Source organism: Scyliorhinus torazame, chromosome 18, assembly GCF_047496885.1.
Source record: "Scyliorhinus torazame isolate Kashiwa2021f chromosome 18, sScyTor2.1, whole genome shotgun sequence".
Lineage (NCBI taxonomy): Eukaryota > Metazoa > Chordata > Chondrichthyes > Carcharhiniformes > Scyliorhinidae > Scyliorhinus > Scyliorhinus torazame.
In genome coordinates this window covers 143037120-143059610 of record NC_092724.1, presented here as the reverse complement: position 1 = coordinate 143059610, position 22491 = coordinate 143037120, and the positions used below count along the sequence as shown (strand labels likewise).

The following is a 22491-nucleotide window of genomic DNA, read 5'->3' as shown; positions in this document are numbered from 1 at the left end:
TTGGCCACGCTAAATTGCCCCTCAAGAAAAATAGAACATAGAACATGCAGTGCAGAAGGAGGCCATTCAGCCCATCGAGTCTGCACCAACCCAATTAAGCTCTCACTTCCACCCTATCCCGGTAACCCAATAACCCCTGCCAACCTTTTTTGGCCATAAGGTCAATTTATCATGGCCAATCCATCTAACCTGCACGTCTTTGGACTGTGGGAGGAAACCGGAGCACCCGGAGGAAACCCACGCAGATACGGGGAGAACTCCGCACAGGCAGTGACCCAACGGAGAATCGAACCTGGGTCCCTGGCGCTGTGAAGCCAGTGCTATCCACTTGTGCTACCATGCTGCCCAAATAATCGGCTACTAAATTTTTTTTTAAATTAAAAAAAGGTATTTTATTTCAAACATATGCAACAACAGCAAAATATAAAATACACAACCTATAAAATCACAGTGCACAGTTTGTACAATTTGTCTCTCTTTTTTCCCCTCCCCCCTCGACGCACAATTCCTCAAATAGTGTCATGAACAACCCCTACCGCAAGTCAAAGCCCTCCGCTGACGGCCTCAGCTCAAACGTAATCTTCTCCAACCAGAGAAAGTCGGACCAATCCCCCAGCCAGACCGCCACCCCAGGCGGTGTACCCGATCACCAGTTTAACAGAATCATTCGCCAGGCAATTAGAGAGACGAAGGCCACAACATCGGACCCCTTCTCGTCCAGAAGCTCCGGCACCTCCATTACCCCAAAAAACGTCTCCACTGGGTCTGGCTGGACCTCCATCCCCACAATCTTAGATATCGTCCCAAACACCGCTTCCCAGTATCTCTCCAGCTTCTCACAACCCCAGAACATGTGCGCATGATTTGCCAGCTCCCTCCCACACTCATAATAATATTTATAATAATAATAATCTTTATTACTGTCACAATTAGACTTACATTAACACGACGTGGAGATGCCGGCGTTGGACTGGGGGGAGCACAGTAAGAAGTCTTACAATACCAGGTTAAAGTCCAACATCTGCTCGGCGATTCTGTGGTGTCGCACATCCTGAAGGCTGCCTTGGAGAACGCTTACCCGAAGATCAGAGGCTGAATGCCCTCGACTGCTGAAGTGTTCCCCGACTGGAAGGGAACATTTCTGCCTGACGATTGTCGCGCGATGTCCGTTCATTCGTTGTCGCAGCGTTTGCATGGTCTCGCCAATGTACCACGCTGCGGGACATCCTTTCCTGCAGCGTATGAGGTAGACAACGTAGACCAAGTTGCACGAGTATGTACCACGCACCGGTGGGGGGGGGGGGGTCTCACGTGTAATGGTGGTACCCATGTCGATGATCTGGCACATCTTGCAGAGATTGTCATGGCAGGGTTGTGTGGTGTCGTGGTTGCTGTTCTGAAAGCTGGTAGTTTGCTGCAAACAATGGTTTGTTTGAGGTTGCGTGGTTGTTTGAAGGCAAATAGTGGGGGTGTGGGGATGACCTTGGCAAGATGTTTGTCTTCGTCGATGTGTTGAAACTGAGACATCGTCTTCGCAGCCTTCAACACGTCATCGGCTCCAAAGCCACCTCCCCATTCTCTGCCCGCACCCTCAGAATGTCCCTCGACACCATCTGCCGCCGCAGCTGGTGGGCCAACATGCGGCTCACCTTTTCTCTGTACTCATATTGCACCCCCCTCATCGTCCGTAGCTGCCCCATCGCCTTGCCCGCCGTCAATCTATCAAACTGCCCTTGCAACCTCTTCGTCTTTGCCAAAAACCCATTCGCGGCCCAGTCCAGAAACCCTCGCAGAGGTGCCACCGCCCCCTCAATCGCCTTTGCCCAGTCATCGTGCACCTCCTTCCTTTGCTGGTGAAATTGCTCCTTGATGAAGCTCACCGGCTGCTCCATCTGGGGCTTTTCCACCGACAGCAAACCTTCCCCTCCGCCATTCTCGGAATTGGTGCTGCACCCCAGGTCTCCAACTCCTCAGCCAGGTCTTTAAATGTCTTCTACCGGGTCTGGTAGCCAGTAAACATGCCAATCTTGGGGCAGAATCTCTTCTCCTACACCTTCCGCACCCCTTTTCTGCTGGAACTGCCCCATTAACGGGTATAAATTGCCCAAACCAACACCTTGGAGCCAGAGCTGGCCTGTGTGCGACCACTCACTCCAAGGCCACCACTGGGCGTCCGGCACTCATTTTTCACTTAAAAAGCATAATTCTACCAATATCTTGAAAACAACTTAACAGTGGACTGAGAAATGATATTGCCAACACCTTTTCTTCCGAGCTCCTGCACCACAAACTGTCCCACTCCACCAGTATCTTTCACCTTCTACATTCCATGATTCCAATAATCTTGGGGGACGTCAATATGGAGGTGACTGGGAAAATCAGGTTGATATCAGATCCCAAGGAAAGGAATTTGTGGCATGTCTACGAGGTGGTTTTTTGGAGCAGCTTGTGGTAGAGCCCACTAGGGAACAGGAAATTCTGGATTTGGTGTTGTGTAATGAGGCAGACTTGATTGGGGAACTTAAGGTGAAGGAACCCTTAGGAGACAGTGACCACAATATGATAGAATTACCCTGCAGTTGAGGGAGAAGCTAGAACCAGATGTAACGGTATTACAATTGAGTAAAAGTAACTATAAAGAGATGAGGGAGGAGCTAGCCAGGGTTGACTTGAAGGGAAGCCTAGCAGGGAAGGCAGTGGAACAGCAATGGCAGGAGTTTTTGAGTATTCAGGAAACCCAACAGAAATTCATCCCAAGGTGTGGGAAACATGTTAAGGGGAGGACAAGGCATCCATGGCTGACAAGGGAAGGCAGGGACAACATAAAAGCAAAAGAAAAAGCATCAAAGGTAATGAGGATTAGTGGGAAGTCAGAGGATTGGGAGGCCTTTAAAAGCGAGCAGAGGACAACTAAAAAAGCAACAAGGGACTTCCGGTGGTGGCCATGAAGTGAGTGGTCACACACAGGGCAGCTCTGCTTCTAAGGCTTGGATCTGGGCTCTTTTTACCCGAAAACAGAAGAACTTTGACGTAGCTGAAGGTGTGGAGGAGAGGTTCCCCACCCCCCACCCCCCCCCCCGGGAGTGGCATGTCTGCTGGTTATCAGACCCGGCAGAAGAAGGTGAAAGACGTGGCCAAGGAATTGGAAGACACCTGCGGCTCAGCAGCAATTGGAAAGATGGTGGAGGGGGAAGGGTCACTGCATGTTGGAAAACCCCAGGTGGAGCAGTGATGGTGTTTATTAGAGAGGAGTTCCGCCAACAAAGAAAGGAGATGCAGGAGGACCGATCGAATGCCATCGAAGTAGCGGCTGCACCACTGAAAGGCTTGATGAAGAGATCGAGAAGTGCTTGGAGGCGCAGGGGTCGCAGATCCAGGATATGGAGAGGGTAATGTCTGACCACAGTGATCGGGTAGCGGCATTGGGGCTCAGAGTTGGGGCTCCTGGGGCACCTTTGCCAGTCATTAAGAGCAAAGGTAGAGGAGTGGGAGAACAGAATTTGAAGGCAGAACCTGCGTGCCGTCAGCCTGCCTGAAGATGTGGAAGATTCGTCTCAGGGATGCTGGTAGCTTTGGGAGTGCTGGACAAGGCCCCAGAGGTGGATAGAGCGCACAGGTCTCACAAGAATGGTCCCTGGAATGAAGAGCTTTGTCGTATGAGGAGCGATTGAAGACTCTGTGTCTGTACTCGTTGGAGTTTAGAAGGATGAGGGGGGATCTTATTGAAACTTACAGGATACTGAGAGGCTTAGATAGAATGGACGTGGAGAGGATGTTTGCACTGTTAGGAAAACCTAGAATTCGAGGCCACTGCCTCAGACTGAAGGGGCAATCCTTTAAAACTGAGACGAGGAGGAAATTCTTCAGCCAGAGGGTGGTGAATCTTTGGAACTCTTTGCCATAGAAGTCAGTGGAGGCCAAATCACTGAGCGTCTTTAAGACAGAGATAGATAGGTTCTGGAGTAATAAGGGGAGAAGACAGGAGAATGGGGATGAGAAACATATCAGCCATGATTGAATGGGGGAGCAGACTCGATGGGCCGAATGGCCTGGTTCTACTCGTATGTCTTATAGTCTAATTATGAACCTAGTTTATGTAATCACGCCTCAGTGTCTAATGCGTGAAGACCTGGTTATATTCTGGTGAATCTGTGTCAGCTGTGGTTCAATGGGTAGTAGCATTCTCAACTCCGCATCACAAAAATTCTGGGTTCAAGTCCCATTCCAGGCCCTAAGCACCAAAGATCAGAGCTGATACTCTACTGCAGTGCTGCACTGTCACGGGTGCCATTTTTCAGATGAGACCTTACACCAAGATCCCACCTGCCTCCTCAGGTGGGGGAGTGGGGAATGTAAAAGGTCCCAAGGCACTATTCAAGGGAGTAGGGGAGTTATCCCGGTGTCCTGGACAATTTCTATCCCTCAATCAACAATTGCTTAAAAAAAAATTATTTGGTCATTATTACATTGTTAACCACATTCATAAAAGTGTTGGTGGGATTCAGATGTTATACTGCAATGGCAAATCAGAAGCACCCCTTCCATGGCCAAAATATCTTCAGGTACGGTGCTGAGAACTTTAAGCTCTGCAGATGTGGTCGACCTCAGGCACAGTGTAGCTTGTAGCAAAGTGCCCGCTTTCAACTGTGACCGTTTATACCAGATCTTGTATTTAAAATTCAAACTTCCATATCCTAAATTTTCAAACATTTCTATCAATTGATCGAGTGAACCACTATTCCCGAAGAAATCCTGTGTTCATCTGAATAGCCAATGCAGGGGGAGAAGCAGCAAAGGAACAAAAAACACGCTGCCTTTCAAATGGAACAATACTCATCAAAAGGAGAGCATGCCTCATGGGGAGGAGGTCGAACAAGAGCAAATGATCTACTTGTCTTTAACTGCCTGTTCGAAAATCAAGCCCAATAACTTGAAAAAGGATCAGACCTTCCCCTGGAGAATGTTGGAATTTGAATAGCTGTCGTCAGGGGTGATGTAAATTACACAGAGACTGGTGAAGAATCCCTATTAGTGCAATCAGGGAAGGTTTAAAGAAGATAAAGATATTAGACAGTCAAATGCACTTTTTGGGGGAGAACGAAGCATCAAATTGAATTATAAAGCGTTGTAGAAATCACGTCATGCCAAAACATGTCCAAAATTTAAAATCATTCTTCCTAATGATATATGTAGAGGGGTAATACACTTTCCATTCATGCTCAGAAGCACTGCAGGATTCCTCTTCCTATCAGTTTTATTGGTCCACCATTAAATAATCTGGGCAATCTCAAACCCATTCCTGGGAAATCCACAGCATTAAACATTCCATTGTCTGGTATTAAGTGACAGATTTGATCACAGAGGCCTCAACAATAATTGACATAGCAAATGTTACACCGATTACTTTGAATTTACAACACAGAAGCAAATCTAGGCCATTCTGTGTGCTCCTCATAAATCTTCACCCACTCTCTGTCATTTAATTGCAAGAACATGTCCTTCTAATGCTTTGTACTCATCTCGCTTCCACTGGTACAATTAAAGGTGGATAGTTGCAGGTAAAGCAGAGAGAGGTTTTCTCTGGATTTCCCTGCCCGACATATAACCCAAAATGTTCAGTCTCCAAATGAAATAAATATATGCATTCCTCATCAATGACATGCTTCGCCTGATGAGCACAGAAATGTAACATTGCCTGCTTCCCACATCCTTCAAGTGCATCTTAAAATAAATTAATTTCACTGAGTTTCAATTTGTTTCTATCAGCATGTGCCCTCCATTCCCACCAGCCTAGCCCTTCTTTCTCTCTGGTGAGCTGACACCTTTTTGTCTGTTCCATAATGCAGTTCATGCTAAATCGCATCTGATTTCAGTCTTCGAGACGAACATTTCAGTGTTTCAAAAGAATGATTTTTCAGAATATTCTTGTTCTCCCGACCTCGCTCTCAGCACTATTTTTAAAAATGAATGCAGCAATACTCATGCAAAAGATTTAATTTAAAAGACAGCCTTTAGTCACATCATTTCTGTCAAGGAAGTGGCTGTCATTATACACTCACCCCAGCAGCAAAACCAAGGCTTCCATCCAGTATTCGTTTCTGTGTGTGAGAGAGATGAGAATCAAGTTAAAACACTTTTTTCCAAGAAGACATGTCACATTTCCAAAGTCCTTCACTGCCAATCACCTGTTTCTAAAGTGCTTTTGGCATTGAGCAGCCAAACAAAGCAGCCAATTTGCACATACCAAGATTTCATAGATGGCAATGCGATAAAATGACTAAGTCATCTGTTTTGGTGGTGTTGGTTGCTTAACATTAACGTTCCTATTTCAAAGCAACACTCGCAATGCCCTGCACGTCAGCCTCAATCACCCAGCACTGCCCACTGATCAGTCACCCTCGCAGGAAGTGAGGACTTGTTAGTAGGAGTACCTTTGCCACTTAGTATGGAAGTGCTATCTGAAAGAAATATACGCGTGGCATGGTGGCACAGTGGTTACCACTGCTGCCTCACCGCACCAGCACCAGGGTTCAGTTCCGGCCCTGGGTGGATGTCTGTGTGGAGTTTGCACTTTCTCCCCGTGTCTGTGTGGGGTTCCTCTGGGTGTTCCTGATTCTTCCCACAGTCCAAAGATGTGCAGGTACGGTGGCTTGGCCATGTTAAATTTCCCTTTAGTGTCCAAAGATGTGCAGGTTAGGTGGGGTTATGGAGAAAGGTGGGGCAGTGGGCCCAAGTAGGGTGCTCTTTCAGCGGGTCGGTGCTAACTCAATGGGCCGAACGGCCTCCTCCTGTAGGAATTCTACGGTTCATTCAGTTGCTCTCCACGAAGAGTTTTCAAAAACATCACAGCTTTCAAACGTGGTCCACCTATCTTTGAAGCATAACAGCTCAGTACAAGAGGAGGCAGTGATGTAGTGATATTGTCACTGGACTAGTAATCCAGAGACCAGGGTAATGCTCTGGAGACCCGTCTTTGAATCCCACCAGGACAGGTGGGGAAATCTGAATTCTAACGATGACCATGAAGCCATTGTAGATTGTTGTAAAAACCCAACTGGTTCACTAATGTCCTTTGGGGAAGGAGATTTGCCGTCTTTACTTGGTCTGGCCAACATGTGACTCCAGATCCATAGTAATATGATAGACTTTTTAAAATTCCCTCTGCGCAAAGCACTCAGTTCAAGGGAAATTGGGCCATGAATATAAATAAAAATACAAGTAAAATACAATTACTTGCACTGTAAGGGACAGCATGTGGTTAACACTGTTGCTTCACAGCTCCTGGGTCCCAGGTTCGATCCCCAGCTTGGGTCACTGTCTGTGCGGAGTCTGCACGTTCTCCCCGTGTCTGCGTGGGTTTCCTCCGGGTGCTCCGGTTTCCTCCCACGAGTCCCGAAATACATGCGGTTAGGTGAATTTGACATTCTGAATTCTCCCTCTGTGAACCCGAACAGGCACCGGAATGTGGCGACAAGGGTCTTTTCACAGTAACTTCTTTGCAGTGTTAATGTAAGCCTACTTGTGACAATAAAGATGATTATTATTATTATTAACGCAAACAGTAATGTAATGGGATCTTGTTTATCCCCTTAATGAAGAGGACAGTCCGCAACACCGTACACAATGGAAGGTGTGAGATAATAGAAAGATCCTAAAAGATTTTTAAAAATATATGTAATATATGGCAATATGCAAGATCAAATCAATATAACAAACTAAAAGCTGCTGTGTTGTGAAACTGATCTTTGAGATTGGCCAATTGTATACGAGCTCCCTGATTAGTGGCCCAATCAGGGAACCTCGTCTCAGTATATATAACAGGGAGTGTGAGATCCTCTGCACTCCCAGTGTCGATAGCAAGCTGAATGCACGCGGTCGTACTGCTGTTGGTGTTGTTAATAAAAGGAATTCTCTGCTGCACGGTGGCGCAAGTGGTTAGCACGGTTGCCTCACGGCACCGAGGTCCCAGGTTCGATCCCAGCTCCGGGTCACTGTCCGTGTGGAGTTTGCACATTCTCCGTGTTTGAGTGGGTTTCGCCCCCACAACCCAAAGATGTGCAGGCTAGGTGGATTGGCCACAATAAATTGCCCCTTAATTGGAAATAATGAATTGGGTACGCTAAATGTTTTTAAAAATAAATAAATGAATTGGAAATAAATAAAGATTTATTTGAAATCACAAGCTTTTGGAGCGCTGCTCCTTCAGGTGAACATAGAACATACAGTGCAGAAGGAGGCCATTCGGCCCATCAAGTCCGCACCGACCCACTTAAGCCTTCCACCCTATCCCTGTAACCCAATAACCCTTCCTCACCTTTTTTGGTCACTAAGGGCACTTTATCACCACCTAACCCGCACACCTTTGGACTGTGGCAGGAAACCGGAGCACCCGGAGGAAACCCACGCAGATGCGGGGAGAACGTGCAGACTCCGCACAGACCATGACCCAGCAAGGAATCGAACCTGGGACCCTGGCGCTGTGATGCCACAGTGCTAATCACTTGTGCTACCGTGCTGCCCAGCAGGTGTTTCTGAACCTGCCTCCTCTTCACGAGATGCGGAGCAGCATTCCGAAAACTTGCGATTTCAAATAAACATGTTGGGCTTCAACCTGGTGCTGAGAGTCTTCTTACTGTGCCCACCCCAGTCCAACGCCGACATCTCCACAACAGAAATGGAGACTGAGAGATAATAATAATATATTTATTGTCACAAGTAGGCTCTTACCTTAACGCTGCAATGAAGTTAATACCTTAACACTGCAATGAAGTTACTGTGAAAAGCCCCTCGTCACCACATTCCGGCACCCATTCAGGTGCACTGAAGGAGAACTCAGAATATCCAATTCACCTAACAGCACATCTTTCAGGTCTTGTGGGAGGAAAACAGAGCACCCGGAGGAAACCCACGTAGACACAGAGAGACCGTGCAGACTCCACACAGACAGCGACCCAAGCCGGGAATCGAACCTGGGACCCTGGAGCTGTGAAGCAACAGTTCTGCACCCAACTGGACCACATGAAGGTGAGAAAGGGGTGGAAATTGGAAGTTAAACTGATTAATTTTTCTGGGCCCAGATGAGAGCATGAAGCACTACCGGTCCAGTCATCGATCTAACAGAAAAAGAGTTGCGGGAGAGAGCATAAGACTGGAACATAACCCACAAAAAAAGGGCTTAACTGGGGCCCACGCGGTTACCCATAGTCACACCTTTTACCCACCGGAAGTGAGACAAGTTAAAGGAGAAATTATTGTGACAGATCAGGTTCAGCTAGGCAGGGGAGAGTGGCGGTGCATGGCGATTGTTCAGACCTCTACTCGAGGAAGACGCGGAGAGCCTGCAGACCTTCCTAGTGGGGGGGGGATGGAGGTGTAGAGAAAATAGACTTCCACAGTGAAGAGGAGGCGAATAAGGTTGGGAAGAAGATGCCTTCGAGACAGATGAAAAATAAAAAACATTTAAAAAGAGACAGAATGGAAAGGTGGGCAGCCGGTTTTACATACAGGTACCTGGTCCCATATCAGGCGTTTCAAAGTCGGGAAGGACCCAAAACATACTTCACTGAAATGTCGCCCTTGGGAGCAATTTGAAACAAACCATAACATTCTTTCTTTTTCGTACTTTATGCATTAGACCTAGGTCCCAAAATCTGCAAAATTTCCAAATCCAGCACAAATCTGGCGCCACATTTCCCGGATTTCAGATGGTGTCTGAAAAACTGACTAATCATTTATTTTTCTTGGCTTCATATTACAATAAGAAAGCTGTACCAGGAGCCTCAGGAACTTCATTAAAACACCCCGCTTTCATACAGTGTCTTCAACATAGTGAAAAAAAAGCCCCACCGTGCTTGACAGGTGAGTAATTAGGGAGGGAACAAATACGTGACAGCAGCTCAAAGGAGGAGGTATTAGGTAACCAAATGCTTGGTGAAGGAGCGCCTCAAGAGGAGAGAGAACTGGAGAATCGAGAGTTTAGGGAAGGTAATTCCAGAGCTTCGGGCCGAGGCAACTAAAGGCGCAACCATCAGGAGTGAGGCGAAAGATGTCGGGGATTGTAATAAAATTCATTGTGACTCACTCGAATCGGCAAAAACCAAACTGGCTCAGAAAATGGCCGTTTCCCTGGAGCTACCAGGAATCCAAGCTCGAAAAACAAGTCACAGTCTCAGCTTTAGACAACGTTTTGTCCAGTTCATTGTTCTCGAGACCCATGAAGAGCCGATCAGGAGAAACACAGCGAATAACTGATTATGATCATTCTCACGGTGGGTTGGGTCCACAAATTGTGTCACATTGAATCTAAGTAAATGATAGACAACTGCAAACAGCTATAATACAGACTCAGAGTCTGAAAGGAGAGGATTACCTTATGCAAATAATGTTTCCCCCCCCCCCCAAAAGGTAACACTGATTTTATCAGTCATTTACTGACACTGAATTATATCAGGCACTTGTTAGAAATGCCAATTTGAATTGTGAGGATTTTACAAGGGACGCAGAGGTGGGGCAGCATGGTAGCACAGTGGTTAGCACAATTCCAGAGATTCACAGCTCCAGGGTCCCAGGTTCGATTCCTGGCTTGGGTCACTGTCTGTGTCGGAGTCTGCACGTTTTCCCCGTGTCTGCATGGGTTTCCTCCGGGTGCTCCGGTTTCCTCCCACAGTCCAAAGATGTGCAGGTTAGGTGGATTGGCCATGCTAGATTGCCCTTGGTGTCCAAAAAGATTAGGTGGGGATACTGGGTTACGGGGATAGGGTGGAGGTGTGGGCTTGAGTAGTGTTCTCTTTCCAAAAGCCGGTGCAGACTCGATGGGCCAAACGGCCTCCTTCAGCACTGTAAATTCTATGATTCCATGAATCAAAAACAAAACGTTGGAAAATAAAACTCCATTGACTTGGCTTTCTACATCCCTGCTAACACGCAATACAGGCATATCCACTCCTGAACAAATAATATTCACTACGCCACATAATTCAAAATACCCAAGGGCCAAATCCCAGCAAACTGATGCATCATCAAGAGACAATATTGACGAACGAAAGCTTGTACGGCCGCTGTGGTTGTGGTTGGGAGGAGAAAGAAACCAAATAGAGAAGCAGTTACGGACTGGCTCCTCTGCACAAAATAGATTAGAGCTGAACAGCCTTGAATTCAGACCTTGGCGTCAGTCATTTATCATGTTACAATTTCAGATTGAGTTCTTCAGTCGCTTTTAGTGCTAATTGTAGCTGACAGCACATTCCGTGCCCTTCAAAAGTAATAACTAGATTATCGCATGCCAATAAACCTCAATAGGAACATTCGGAAAAATGGGCAGTCGGTCAATCTGCCCTCCAGCCTGTTCGCCATTCAATTAAATGTGTCTAGTTGGCACCTCTATTCGCATTATTTTGTTAACATTTCACCAGACACCCTTCCCGGACAAACAAAAACTTCCAGTCTCAGTCTGGAAGGTTGTCAGAGTATCCAGAGCTTTCTGGGGGATAGAGTTCCGGGCGCAGACGGCTCCGGGCGCAGACGGCTCCGGGCGCAGACGGCTCCGGGCGCAGACGGCTCCGGGCGCAGACGGCTCCGGGCGCAGACGGCTCCGGGCGCAGACGGCTCCGGGCGCAGACGGCTCCGGGCGCAGACGGCACCGGGCGCAGACGGCACCGGGCGCAGACGGCACCGGGCGCAGACGGCACCGGGCGTAGACGGCTCCGGGCGCAGACGGCTCCGGGCGCAGACGGCTCCGGGCGCAGACAGTTCCGGATTTCCGCTACGCTCTGAACATTGTACCCCGATTTCACTCCTGAATGGCCTCCTTCGGATTTTAAGATTAATTCTGGACTTCTTCACCAGAGAAAATTGTTTTTCCGGATTTATACTATCAAACCGTTTTGAGATTCAAACACTTTCATGGATTGCCCTTCGATCTGAAAGACTGAAACCCGATACAAGCCAAGTTCATGCATCCTGTGCTCATAACTTATCCCTGTGGACCACCATATCTGGGTGCTTTTCACAATAACTTGACTGCAGTGTTAATGTAAGCCTACTTGTGACAATAAAGATTATCAATCTGGTGAATTTGCCCGGCACCCATTTCCAAAGTCAATGTACCCTTTCCTGAGACACGGTGCCCACAACTCCGTGGATGGGATCCTATCAAAGCTCCTACGAAACCAAAGTGTAACTGCGTCCCCTTTGCATTCCAGCTTAAGTTTGCCTTTTCTAACTAACTTTGAACATTTTGAAGCACTTGGGCGGACAAATCTTCTCGCTCCTCCGCAGGTTCTGCTTTCTCACTATTTAGAAAATACGCTGATTTATCCTCCGAGGGTCCAAAGTGGACAACCTCACAGTGTGCACATTTCACTCCACTGGCCCTAATTTCGCTCACTCACTGAATGCCTAGGTCCCTTTGCAACTTCCTGCTTACATCGGCAGCAGCTACCCTTGACAGTTTCACAATCTGTAATCCATTACTGGGACATTCTATACACAAGAGAACTACAATGTGTCTTTTTCAGCATTGCAAGGATTTAATAAGCAGCAGGACGCATTATTACGTACCACACAAAGACTAAAGTCCCATGAACAACTCTGAAAATCGTGTAAAAGAACAGGCCAGATAGTGATCTAATCTCTGGTCTTCAAACATTGATACAAACTGCAACTGCTCCTTCCAGTGTGTGATGCCAAGCTTCTGGTAGCATGGAGAAGATAAAGGGGACTGTACAATTCAATCAAAATTTCCAATAAGTGAAAAAGCTGATCTGTTTAAACACTTCATTACTGCTTACTCTTCATGAAACCTGACATCAACCTCCTATCTTGCAGGAAAACAAAACTGGCCTGCCAAAGACATGGCCATTCCCTGCGATCTCTCGGCAGCTGAAAGAATGAACACATTATGGAATCACAGGAGACTGTTCAGCTTTCCGTGCCCATGATGCCTCTCTGCAAGAGCCATTCAGCTAGGCCCACAACCCCAGCCTTTTCCCAGTAGCCCTGTAATTTCTTTCTCTTCAGGCAATTACCCAATTTTGAATTGGGTAATAATTACCCAAGACTTTGGAACGGCATGATCGAATCCATCTCTACCACAGTCTCCAGCAGTGCATTCCAGGTCCTAACCATTCGCTGTGTAAATAATGATTCTCCTCAAGTCATCATTGATTCTTTTGCCATTCACTTGGATTTGGATTTACCGAGGTACAGTGAAAAGTATTTTTCTGCGTGCTGCTCAAACAGATCACTTAGTACATGAAAATACGTAATAGGGCAACAAAGGGTACACAATGTAAATACATAGACACAGGCATCGGGTGAAGCATACAGGAGTGTAGTATTAATCAGATCAGTCCATAAGAGGGTTGTTTAGGAGTCTGGTAACAGCGGGAAAGAAGCTGTTTTTCAATCTGCTAGTGTGTGTTCTCAGACTTCTGTATCTCCTGCCCAATGGAAGAAGTTGGAAGAGTGAGTAAGCCGGGTGGGAGGGGTCTTTGTTTATGCTGCCCGCTTTCCCCAGGCAGGAGGTGTAGATGGAGTCAACGGATGGGAGGCAGGTTCACATGATGGACTCGGCGGTTTTCACGACTCTCTGAAGTTTCTTGCAGTCTTGGGCCGAGCAGTTGCCAGGCTGTGATGCAGCCCGATAGGATGCTTTCTATGGTGCATCTGTAAAAGTTGGTTAGAGTCAATGTGGACATGCCGGAATTTGGTTAGTTTCCTGAGGAAGTATTGGCGCTGTTGTGCTTTCTTGGTCGCAGCATCGATGTGGGAGGACCAGGACAGATTTTTGGTGATGGTCACAACCACGAATTTGAAGCTGCCAACCATCTCCACCTCGGCCCCGTTGATGCTGACAGGGGTGTGTACGATACTTTGTTTCCTGAAGTCAATGACAAGCTCTTTAGTTTTGCTAGCATTGAGGGAGAGATTGGTGTTATTACACCACTCCACTAGGTTTTCAATCTCCCTCCTGTATTCGGACTCGTCGTTGTTCGAGACTGGACCCACTACGGTCCTGTCGTCAGCAAACTTGTAGATGGAGTTGGAGCCAAATTCTGCCATGCAGTTGTGTGTGTACAGGGAATAGAGTAGGGGGCTAAGTACGCAGCCTTGCGGGGCCCAGAATTGAGGACTATCATGGAGGAGGTGTCGTTTATCCTTACTGATTGTGGTCTATGGGTCATGAAGTCGAGGATCCAGTTGCAGAGTGAGGAACCAAGTCCTAGGTTTTGGAGCTTTGATATGAGCTTGGCTGGGATTATGGTGTTGAAGGCAGGGCTGTAGTCAATAAATAAGAGTCTGATGTAGGAGTCCTTGTTTTCGAGATGCTCCAGGGATGAGTGTAGGGCCAGGGAGATGGTGTCTGCTGTAGACCGGTTGTGGCGGGTTCTGGACCCTTCTGCCAATGGAAACAGTTTCTGATCTACTATGTCTGGATACCCCATGCTTTTTAACATTTCTCTCAAATCTCCTCTCAAACCTCTCATCCCCAACTTCTCCAATTGATGTCACTGAAGTCCCTCAGCCCTGGAACCATTCTCATGAATCTTTTCTGCACGCTCTTGTGGTGGTATCGCCTGAAGAGTGAATATGTTAGTAAGTAGCCAGGATAAAGTGAGAGTGACCGTCCTCGACACCAAGGTTGCATTTGACGGAGTATGGATGGTATCAAGGAGCCTTACCAAAACTGGAGTCAGTGGGTATCGGGGGAAAACACTCCACTGATTGAATTCATTCCTACACAAAGGACGATTGTTGTTGGAGGTCAGTCATCTCAGCTCCAGGATATCACTGCAAGAGTTCCACAGGGTAGTGTCCAAAGCTCAACCATCTTCAACTGTTTCATCAATGACCTTCCTTTAATCATAAGGTGAGTGTGTGTGGTGGTGGTGGTGGTGATTTTGTAGGGGGGGGGGGGGGGGGGGGGAAGAGAGAGAGAGAGAGAGAGAGAGAGAACTGCACAATGGTCAGTACCGTTCGCGACTCCTCATATACTGAATCAGTCTATGTCCAAATACAACAGGACCTGGACAATATTCAGGCTTGGGCTGACAAGTGCAAGTAGCATTTGCACCACCTAAGTGCCAGGCAATGACTATCGCCATCAGGAGAAATTCCAACCATCTCTCCTTGATATTCGATAGCATTACCATCACTGAGTCCCCTACTCTCAACATCCTGGCGGTTACCATTGACCAGAAACAGGACTGGACAAGCCAAGTAAATACTGTGGCTGCAAGAGCAGGTCAGAGGCCAGGAATTCTACAGCGAATAATTAATTGCCTGACTCCCCAAAGCCTGTCCACCATCTGCAAGACACATGTCAGGAGTGTGATGAAATATACCACACTTACCTGGATGAGTGCACCACCCACAACACCCATGAAGCTCAACACCATCCAGGGCAAAGCATCCCACTTGATTGGCACCTCCATCCACTACATTCATTCCCTCCACCACTGACACACAGTAGTAGCCATGTGTACCATCCACAAGATGCACTGCAGGAACTCACCAAGACTCCTTCGACAGCACCTTCCAAACCTACGACCACTACCATCTAGAATGACAATATTGGGAACACCACCACCTGGAAGATCCTCTCCAAGGCATATAGCGCCGTTCCTTCACTGCAGCTGGGTCAAAATCCTAGAACGTGCTGCCTAACAGCACTGTGGTGCTGTTACATGCACCACATGGACTGCAGTGGTTCAAGAAGATAGCTCACCACGGTCTTTGAGGGCCATTAGGGATGGACAATGAATGCTGGCCTAGCCAATGAAGCCCACATCCCGTGAGCAAATAAAAATATGTGAAGCCTTCATATCCTTCCTAAGAATTGGAGATGGTACTCCAGTTACGGTGGAACATGTGTTTCATTAAAGGTTCACCATAACCGCCTTACTTTTGTACTCGTTGCCTCTACACATAAAAGCCCAGGATCCTAAATGTTTTTAACCACTTTCTCGGTCTGCCCTGTCACCCTTGAACAAATAGTAAGATATGCCGTCCAGTCCCTCTGCCCACTTTAGAACTGTATCCTTTATTTTATATTGCCCCTCCTCATTCTTCCGAACAAAATGTATTACTTCACACAGCTCTGCATTAAAATTCCACGTGTCCACCAGCCTGTCCATGTCTCCTTAAAGTTCATCACCATCCTCCTCATGGTTCACAATACTTCCAACTTTTGCGTCATCTGCAAATATTGAAATTGTGCCCTGCATCCACAAGTCCAGACCATTACTATAAATCACGAGGAACCCCACAGTATAACTTCCTCCAGATCAAACGCACTAATTCGCCAATACTCTCTGTATCTGGTCACTCCACCAACTTTGTATCCATGCTGCCACTGTTCCTTCTATTTTATGGTATTTGACTTTGCTGACAAGCACTTTATCAAACAAATTTTGGAAGTCCATGAGCACTATTACACCATTACGTACACATTATGCATTCGGACAATGCAGTGACCTAATTTTACACCTTCATTTATTTAGTCAGTTTATAATGCATCCAACTTTTGTTGTCAAATCAACAGTGTACATTCACCTACAAATGAGAGGAATACTTTGTAAATCCTTCAATTACTCCATGTCATTTCCACCAACCATTCTTGGGTCTTTTCCATAAAGACATGGCACTGCCATGGTATGGAACAGTGGCTAGCACTGCTGTCTCAATACCAGGGACCAGGTTTGATTCTGGCCTTGGGTCTCACTGTCTGTGTGGAGTTTGCACATTCTCCCCCTGTCTGCATGGGTTTACTCTGGGTACTCCGGTTTCCTCCCTCAGTCCAAAGATGTGCAGGTTAGGGGGACTGGCCATGCTAAAATTGTCCATTAGTATTCAAAGATGTGCACAGTCGATGGGGTTACAGGGATAGGGTGGGGCAGTGGGCCTAGGCAGGGTGCTCTTCCAGAGGATTGTGCCAACTTGATGGGCAAAATAGCCACCACCTGCACTGTAGGATTTCTACGAGTAGCTGAGAGTCCATTTCAGAAGGGATTAAAGAGTCACCAACATTGCTGAGAGTCTGGAGTCGCTTGGAGCAGACCAGGTCAAAGAAAGAAACACTTGCATTTGTGAAGCGCCTTTTATATCGTCTCAAATGGCCAATGAAGCACTTTTGACATGTAGTCACTGCTGTAATTGAGGAGACAGGGCAGTACGTCACAAACGTCAAAACCCCACCAACAGCAATGTGACCAAATAATATTTGTCTTTCCTTTTTTTTAAAAATATGTTTATTCAAAATTTTCAACCAAACACTCCAGAAAGAAAGAAAAACAAAATTGTACATAGGAAATCAAACAAGGATGCATTAACCCCATTTAACCAATAACTACAAAAGTGGGGAAAACACCCCCTTTTAACAAAAACATAAACCAAACCCACCCCCCCGGGCTGCTGCTGTTGACCTCCACCTAGCGTTCCGCGAGAAAGTCTAGGAACGGTTGCCACCGCCTGGAGAACCCCTGCACAGAACCTCGCAAGGCAAACTTTATCCTTTCCAGCTTAATGAACCCTGCCATGTCATTGATCCAAGCTTCCACACTCGGGGGCTTTGCATCTCTCCACATTAGCAGGCTCCTCCGCCGGGCTACCAGGGATGCAAAGGCCAGAACTCCGGCCTCTTTCGGCTCCTGCACTGCCCGAACATCTCACACATCTGTCCTCCACCCCAAAAAACCTACTCATCCTCGCCCCGGTCATATGCGCCCCATGTACTACTTTGAACTGTATTAGACTGAGCCTGGCGCACGAGGAGGAGGAATTGACCCTGCCCAGAGCATCAGCCCACAGACCCTCATCCAGCTCCTCAATATTTGTCTTTTCTGATGTTGGTTGAGGGATTAATATCACCCCAAGACATGGAGGATAATTCATTACTCTCTGGTGAAATAGAGCCATGGAATCTTTTACATCCACCTAAGAGGGCAAGCTTGATTTAATGACTCAGCTGAACGGCAGCATCTACAACACCGCAGCACTCACTCGGTACTGCACTGAAGCGTCATCATCAATATTTGTGCTCAGGACCACCAGTAGAACTGGAGACCCACAACATTCTGACTTAAAGGCCAGAGAGGCACAGCTGAGGCATTGGGAGAGTCAGCACATTTCCTTCCTAAAAGGACATTAGTGAAATAGATTAACTTTAATAACAATCCGGTTGTTTCATGGCCACTGATACTGATGCTAGGGTTTTTTTCAGATTGAATTTAACTCAATTTAAATTTCCCAGTTGCCATGGTAGAAGTTCTCTGATCATTCATCCGAGCTTCTGGACTGGTGACCCAGTAACGCAGCCACTATGCGACCATCCTGCTTGCACTTGTGTTTACATCACCCCTTTCATAACCATGGGATAGCCCAGGCATTGTCAAACTCAGGGGGCGCGACCAGCGGGTGGGTCGTGGGCGGGTGTCGGAAGGGTCGCAGAGCCGTCCGTCGCGGCGCTTCGATCGCGCAAATCCGTGCGCAACAGCCACAGCAGCCAGCTTTTAATAATGCCGGCTGCGAGCTGCCTTCAAAATGGCCAGGAAGTTTTTTTAAAAGTCGCCCGCATTGCGCATGCGTCTCCGATCATCAGTGCGCATGCGCAGTGCGGCAGCATTTGTTTTATACGGTCGCAGCCTTTTTTTCCCCCGAGTTCGGGGGACAAAGGGACCATTGGGGCCAAAGGGACCCAAAACCATTTCCTCCATTTTTGTCAGCAACAAACAAGGCAAGAGAAAATGGTGGGTCGCGCAGATCAGCCGGCGTGGGTCGCGAAGGTCGGCCGGCGTGGGTCGCGAAGGTCGGCCAGCGTGGGTCGCGAAGGTCGGCCGGCGTGGGTCGCGAAGGTCGGCCGGTTAGTAAAAATGGGTCCCTGGAAAAAAAGTTTGAAAAACACTGGGATAGCCCAAAACATTTCAGGGCCAATGTAAACCTTCTGTTGTAACGTCAGAGGATGCAGCTGACACATTGTCTACAATGAGGTGGCAAAGCAGGAATACAAGAAATACTAAATTAAAAGTTCTAATAGCCTAAGCTCTGGAATCCAACCCCTAAAGCTTTCACTTCCTTGGTGTCAAGTTCGTCTGATTTCACTTCAGTCAAGCAACTTGGGAGGCATTCCTATATTAAAAGATACGATACAAATAGCTACTGCATATCTGACATATCCCGCATCAAGCAGAGATGGACATTTGCATTATTCTGTGGCCAGTATCATTGAGAGATGTCCAGGCCATCGGTCATAGAAACATTCCATTTATTCCATGCCGGCTCTCTGTAGACCAATCGTGTCAGGCCATTCCACCACTCTATCACCACAGCCCTGGGAGTTTATTTCCCTCAAGTGGCAGCACGGTAGCATAGTGGTTAGCACAGTTGCTTCACAGCTCCAGGGTCCCAGGTTCAATTCCCGGCTTGGGTCACTGTCTGTGCGGAGTCTCCACGTTCTCCCCGTGTGTGCGTGGGTTTCCTCCGGGTGCTCCGGTTTCCTCCCACAGTCCAAAGATGTGCGGGTTAGGTGGATTGGCCGTGCTAAATTGTCCTTAGTGTCCAAAAAAAGGTTAAGTGGGGTTGCTGGGTTGCAGGGATAGGGTGGAGGTGTGGGCTTGGGTAGGGTGCTCTTTCCAAGGGCCAGTGCAGACTCGATGGGCCGAATGGCCTCCTTCAGCACTGTAAATTCTATAAGTGCACATGCAATATCCTTTCAAAGTTATTGATCATCTCAACTTCCCGCTCTTGGCAGCAAGTTTCAGATCATTACCATCTTTAACAGCGAACTTTCTAAAAGGAAACTGAATGGACATCTACACCAGGTAAATTACCCAGAAGAGACAAGAATAGGAAAGTGACTGGACTGAAGGTGAACACATTCAAGGATAACTGTGAGGTGTCGGTTTGCAGAAAGGGTTGGGCAACCAACGTGGCAATTGCAAAATATTCTGCCTACACCACGACAACACGAAAGGTCATGGGGAGAGATAGGTCATTAGGAGTGACAATCATTGAAAGAAACCAGGAATGTTATGTAGTGTAGTACTGGGGGAGGGGGGGGGGGGCACAGTAATGGACATGTCACACTAAATCTTACGATTCCCCTTCATCAGCATCTCATTGAGGAAGTTTGCTTTCCCCCTCCAATTGATGTGCAAAGTTCAACAATTATTGTGTTGACCTCCCTTGCAGTGTGATCCTTAATTGAACGTGCCATGTCAATGTCAGAAAGACTGCATTCAAAGACAGGGATCTACACAAGTCGAAACCCTGATTTATGAGTTTGCTTTCGGAGATTGCATTTAAATTAATGGGGGGGGGGGGGGGGGGTCTGTCCTGAGACAGCCCTGGAGGGGACTGGTCTCAATGCAATGCAACACATTCAAAGTCTGGTCCACAAATACCCACCTGGCCTTGTGAGAAGATGAAGACCAGAGCGGCCCCGGCAGCGGTGAGCCCCCAGGTGAAGAGGGTACCCAGGAGGCTCTGAAGAACGGGGCTCCAGCCTTCGATCATTGTGTCCTCCTGCCGCGGCAGCCGCACCACTCACTTCCTCATCCTCTGCCCACGTGTCTCTCCGGCAAGACGCAGGCGCCGCCCCCGCGCCGCGCCGATTGGCCGGGCCGCCTGCAGCCCCCGCCCAATGGGAAGCGGGGGACGGGGAGCCCGGTGGGCCGATTGGCTGCGCCGCCCGTCAATCAGGCCGGCCGTACGCGGACGCGGAAGCCAAGTCCTGTTGCATTTTGCAGCCCAGTGGAAGCCAGTGGGGCACCTTCGTTCCGTGAGCGGGTTTGCAACTTCAAAACAAAGAGAGAGAGAAATTAAAGCATTCCTATTAAAACAAAAGGACAAAACCAATGTTTTATTCACCAGCGGGCAGGCTACGTTCAGTTTGCAGAGGAACACACTGCGCTCTAAACACTGCGGCTGCTAAAGACATGATTACAGTGATGCTGAAGCTGTGTTGTCGCTGGTGTCAGTTTACGGGGCTATCACACGAGCCCAATTTTACATTAGCCCCATCCTCTCAACATGCACTTTGGAAGTCAGCAATCGATATCCCTAAAAGCATTGTGGCTCCAGACCGAAATGTAGCAATATTATTAACCCAGCGTCAATTGAATCACATGACGTTTGCACCACAACACGCCGGGTAAATTACCACGCTGTTGTTTGCCCATTTTATTCAGTTGCAGCCGTGGATACTCCGGGTGCCCTGGTCTGGTTTGAGCTCTGAAGTGTGATTTGATCAATCGTGACTCCTTTTGAATCAGGCTCCATGACATTTTGCCAACAGTCAACTGGAAACTGTGAGATTGTAAGTGTGTGCGTGTTCCAGCTGGATTTACTCCAGTGCTCTGGCAAAGTTGCTTGTCAGTCAACTGATGCTTTGTAAAACGGCGTTTGGGCAAAGATCAGGTCCAATGTCATTTCCCGACAGCTTGGATCTTGTATCTTTCTCTTGTGGAGACCGGGAATTGGATTCAATTTGAATTGATTTTTAAAGCAAACAGTGATATGGATTAAGGACTTGCGCTGTCCAGTCTGTGCATTGGCTTTGTAACTTTAAGAATGGTGTAAAAAAAAATGTTTGAGAAGAAATGTCTGGATCCCTCCTTCCCACCCAGAAAACCTTCACCCTCTCCCATATTCTCCATTTTCACTTCATGTCCAAAGAAAAGTTTATCTGAGGACCAGTGCTAACACCAAAAATGTGAATTTGTATAGTGCTTTCAACGCAGGACTGACCCAAAGTGATTCACAGAAGCGTAATCATCTCCAGATTTAAAATGATGATGGTGAGAATTAGGGAAGGAATTCCAGAGCTTAGGGTCGACCTACCTGGACGCATGGTTTTGAATAGTGGAGTAAAAGGAGAGTGGGGGGCATAAAATGCCGGAATTGGGAGAATTAAGGAGGTCTTGGGTTTGAAAATAGATTACCGTGGCTGTTGTTGGGCTCGAGTCACTTACAGAGATAGAACTATTGTAGAGCTATAGAATTCCTTCAATGCATAAGGAGGCCATTCGGGCCATTGAGTCTGCAATGACCCACTGAAAGAGCACCCTACCTAAGCTCACTCCCCCACCTATCCCTGTAACCCCAACTAACCCACACACCGTTGGACCCTAAGGGACTGGGGCTGGTTTAGCTCACTGGGCTAAATCGCTGGCTTTTAAAGCAGACCAAGGCAGGCCAGCAGCACGGTTCGATTCCCGTACCAGCCTCCCCGAATAGACGGTAGAATGTGGCGACTAGGGGCTTTTCACAGTAACTTAATTGAAGCCTACTCGTGACAAGCAATTTTCATTTCATTCATTTCATTCACAAGGCCAATCTGTCATGATCGGGAGATATTAGGAACTTGGGTACAGAAATGGGGTTGAAGCTATAGCAGGCAATTTAGGGGTTAAACAGATTGAAGTAAAAGACTGCTAGCAGCAGAGTCAGAGGGATATGCCCACAGCCTGAGTTACTTTGTCCCATTCAGACTTA

General features: G+C 47.5%; 1 protein-coding gene across 1 annotated transcript in view; it reads right to left on the bottom strand.

The window, feature by feature from the left end:
* The window catches only part of LOC140395589 (zinc transporter ZIP11-like), a 764184-nt gene that overhangs the window by 708586 nt on the left and 33107 nt on the right, over positions 1-22491 (bottom strand). Inside the window, exons 3-4 of the mRNA XM_072483554.1 lie at positions 20404-20792; positions 6060-6098 (exon numbers count right to left, since the gene is read on the bottom strand). Coding sequence (XP_072339655.1) covers positions 6060-6098; positions 20404-20511 — 147 coding nt within the window. The 5' untranslated portion in view covers positions 20512-20792. The remainder of the gene's footprint in view (positions 1-6059; positions 6099-20403; positions 20793-22491) is intronic.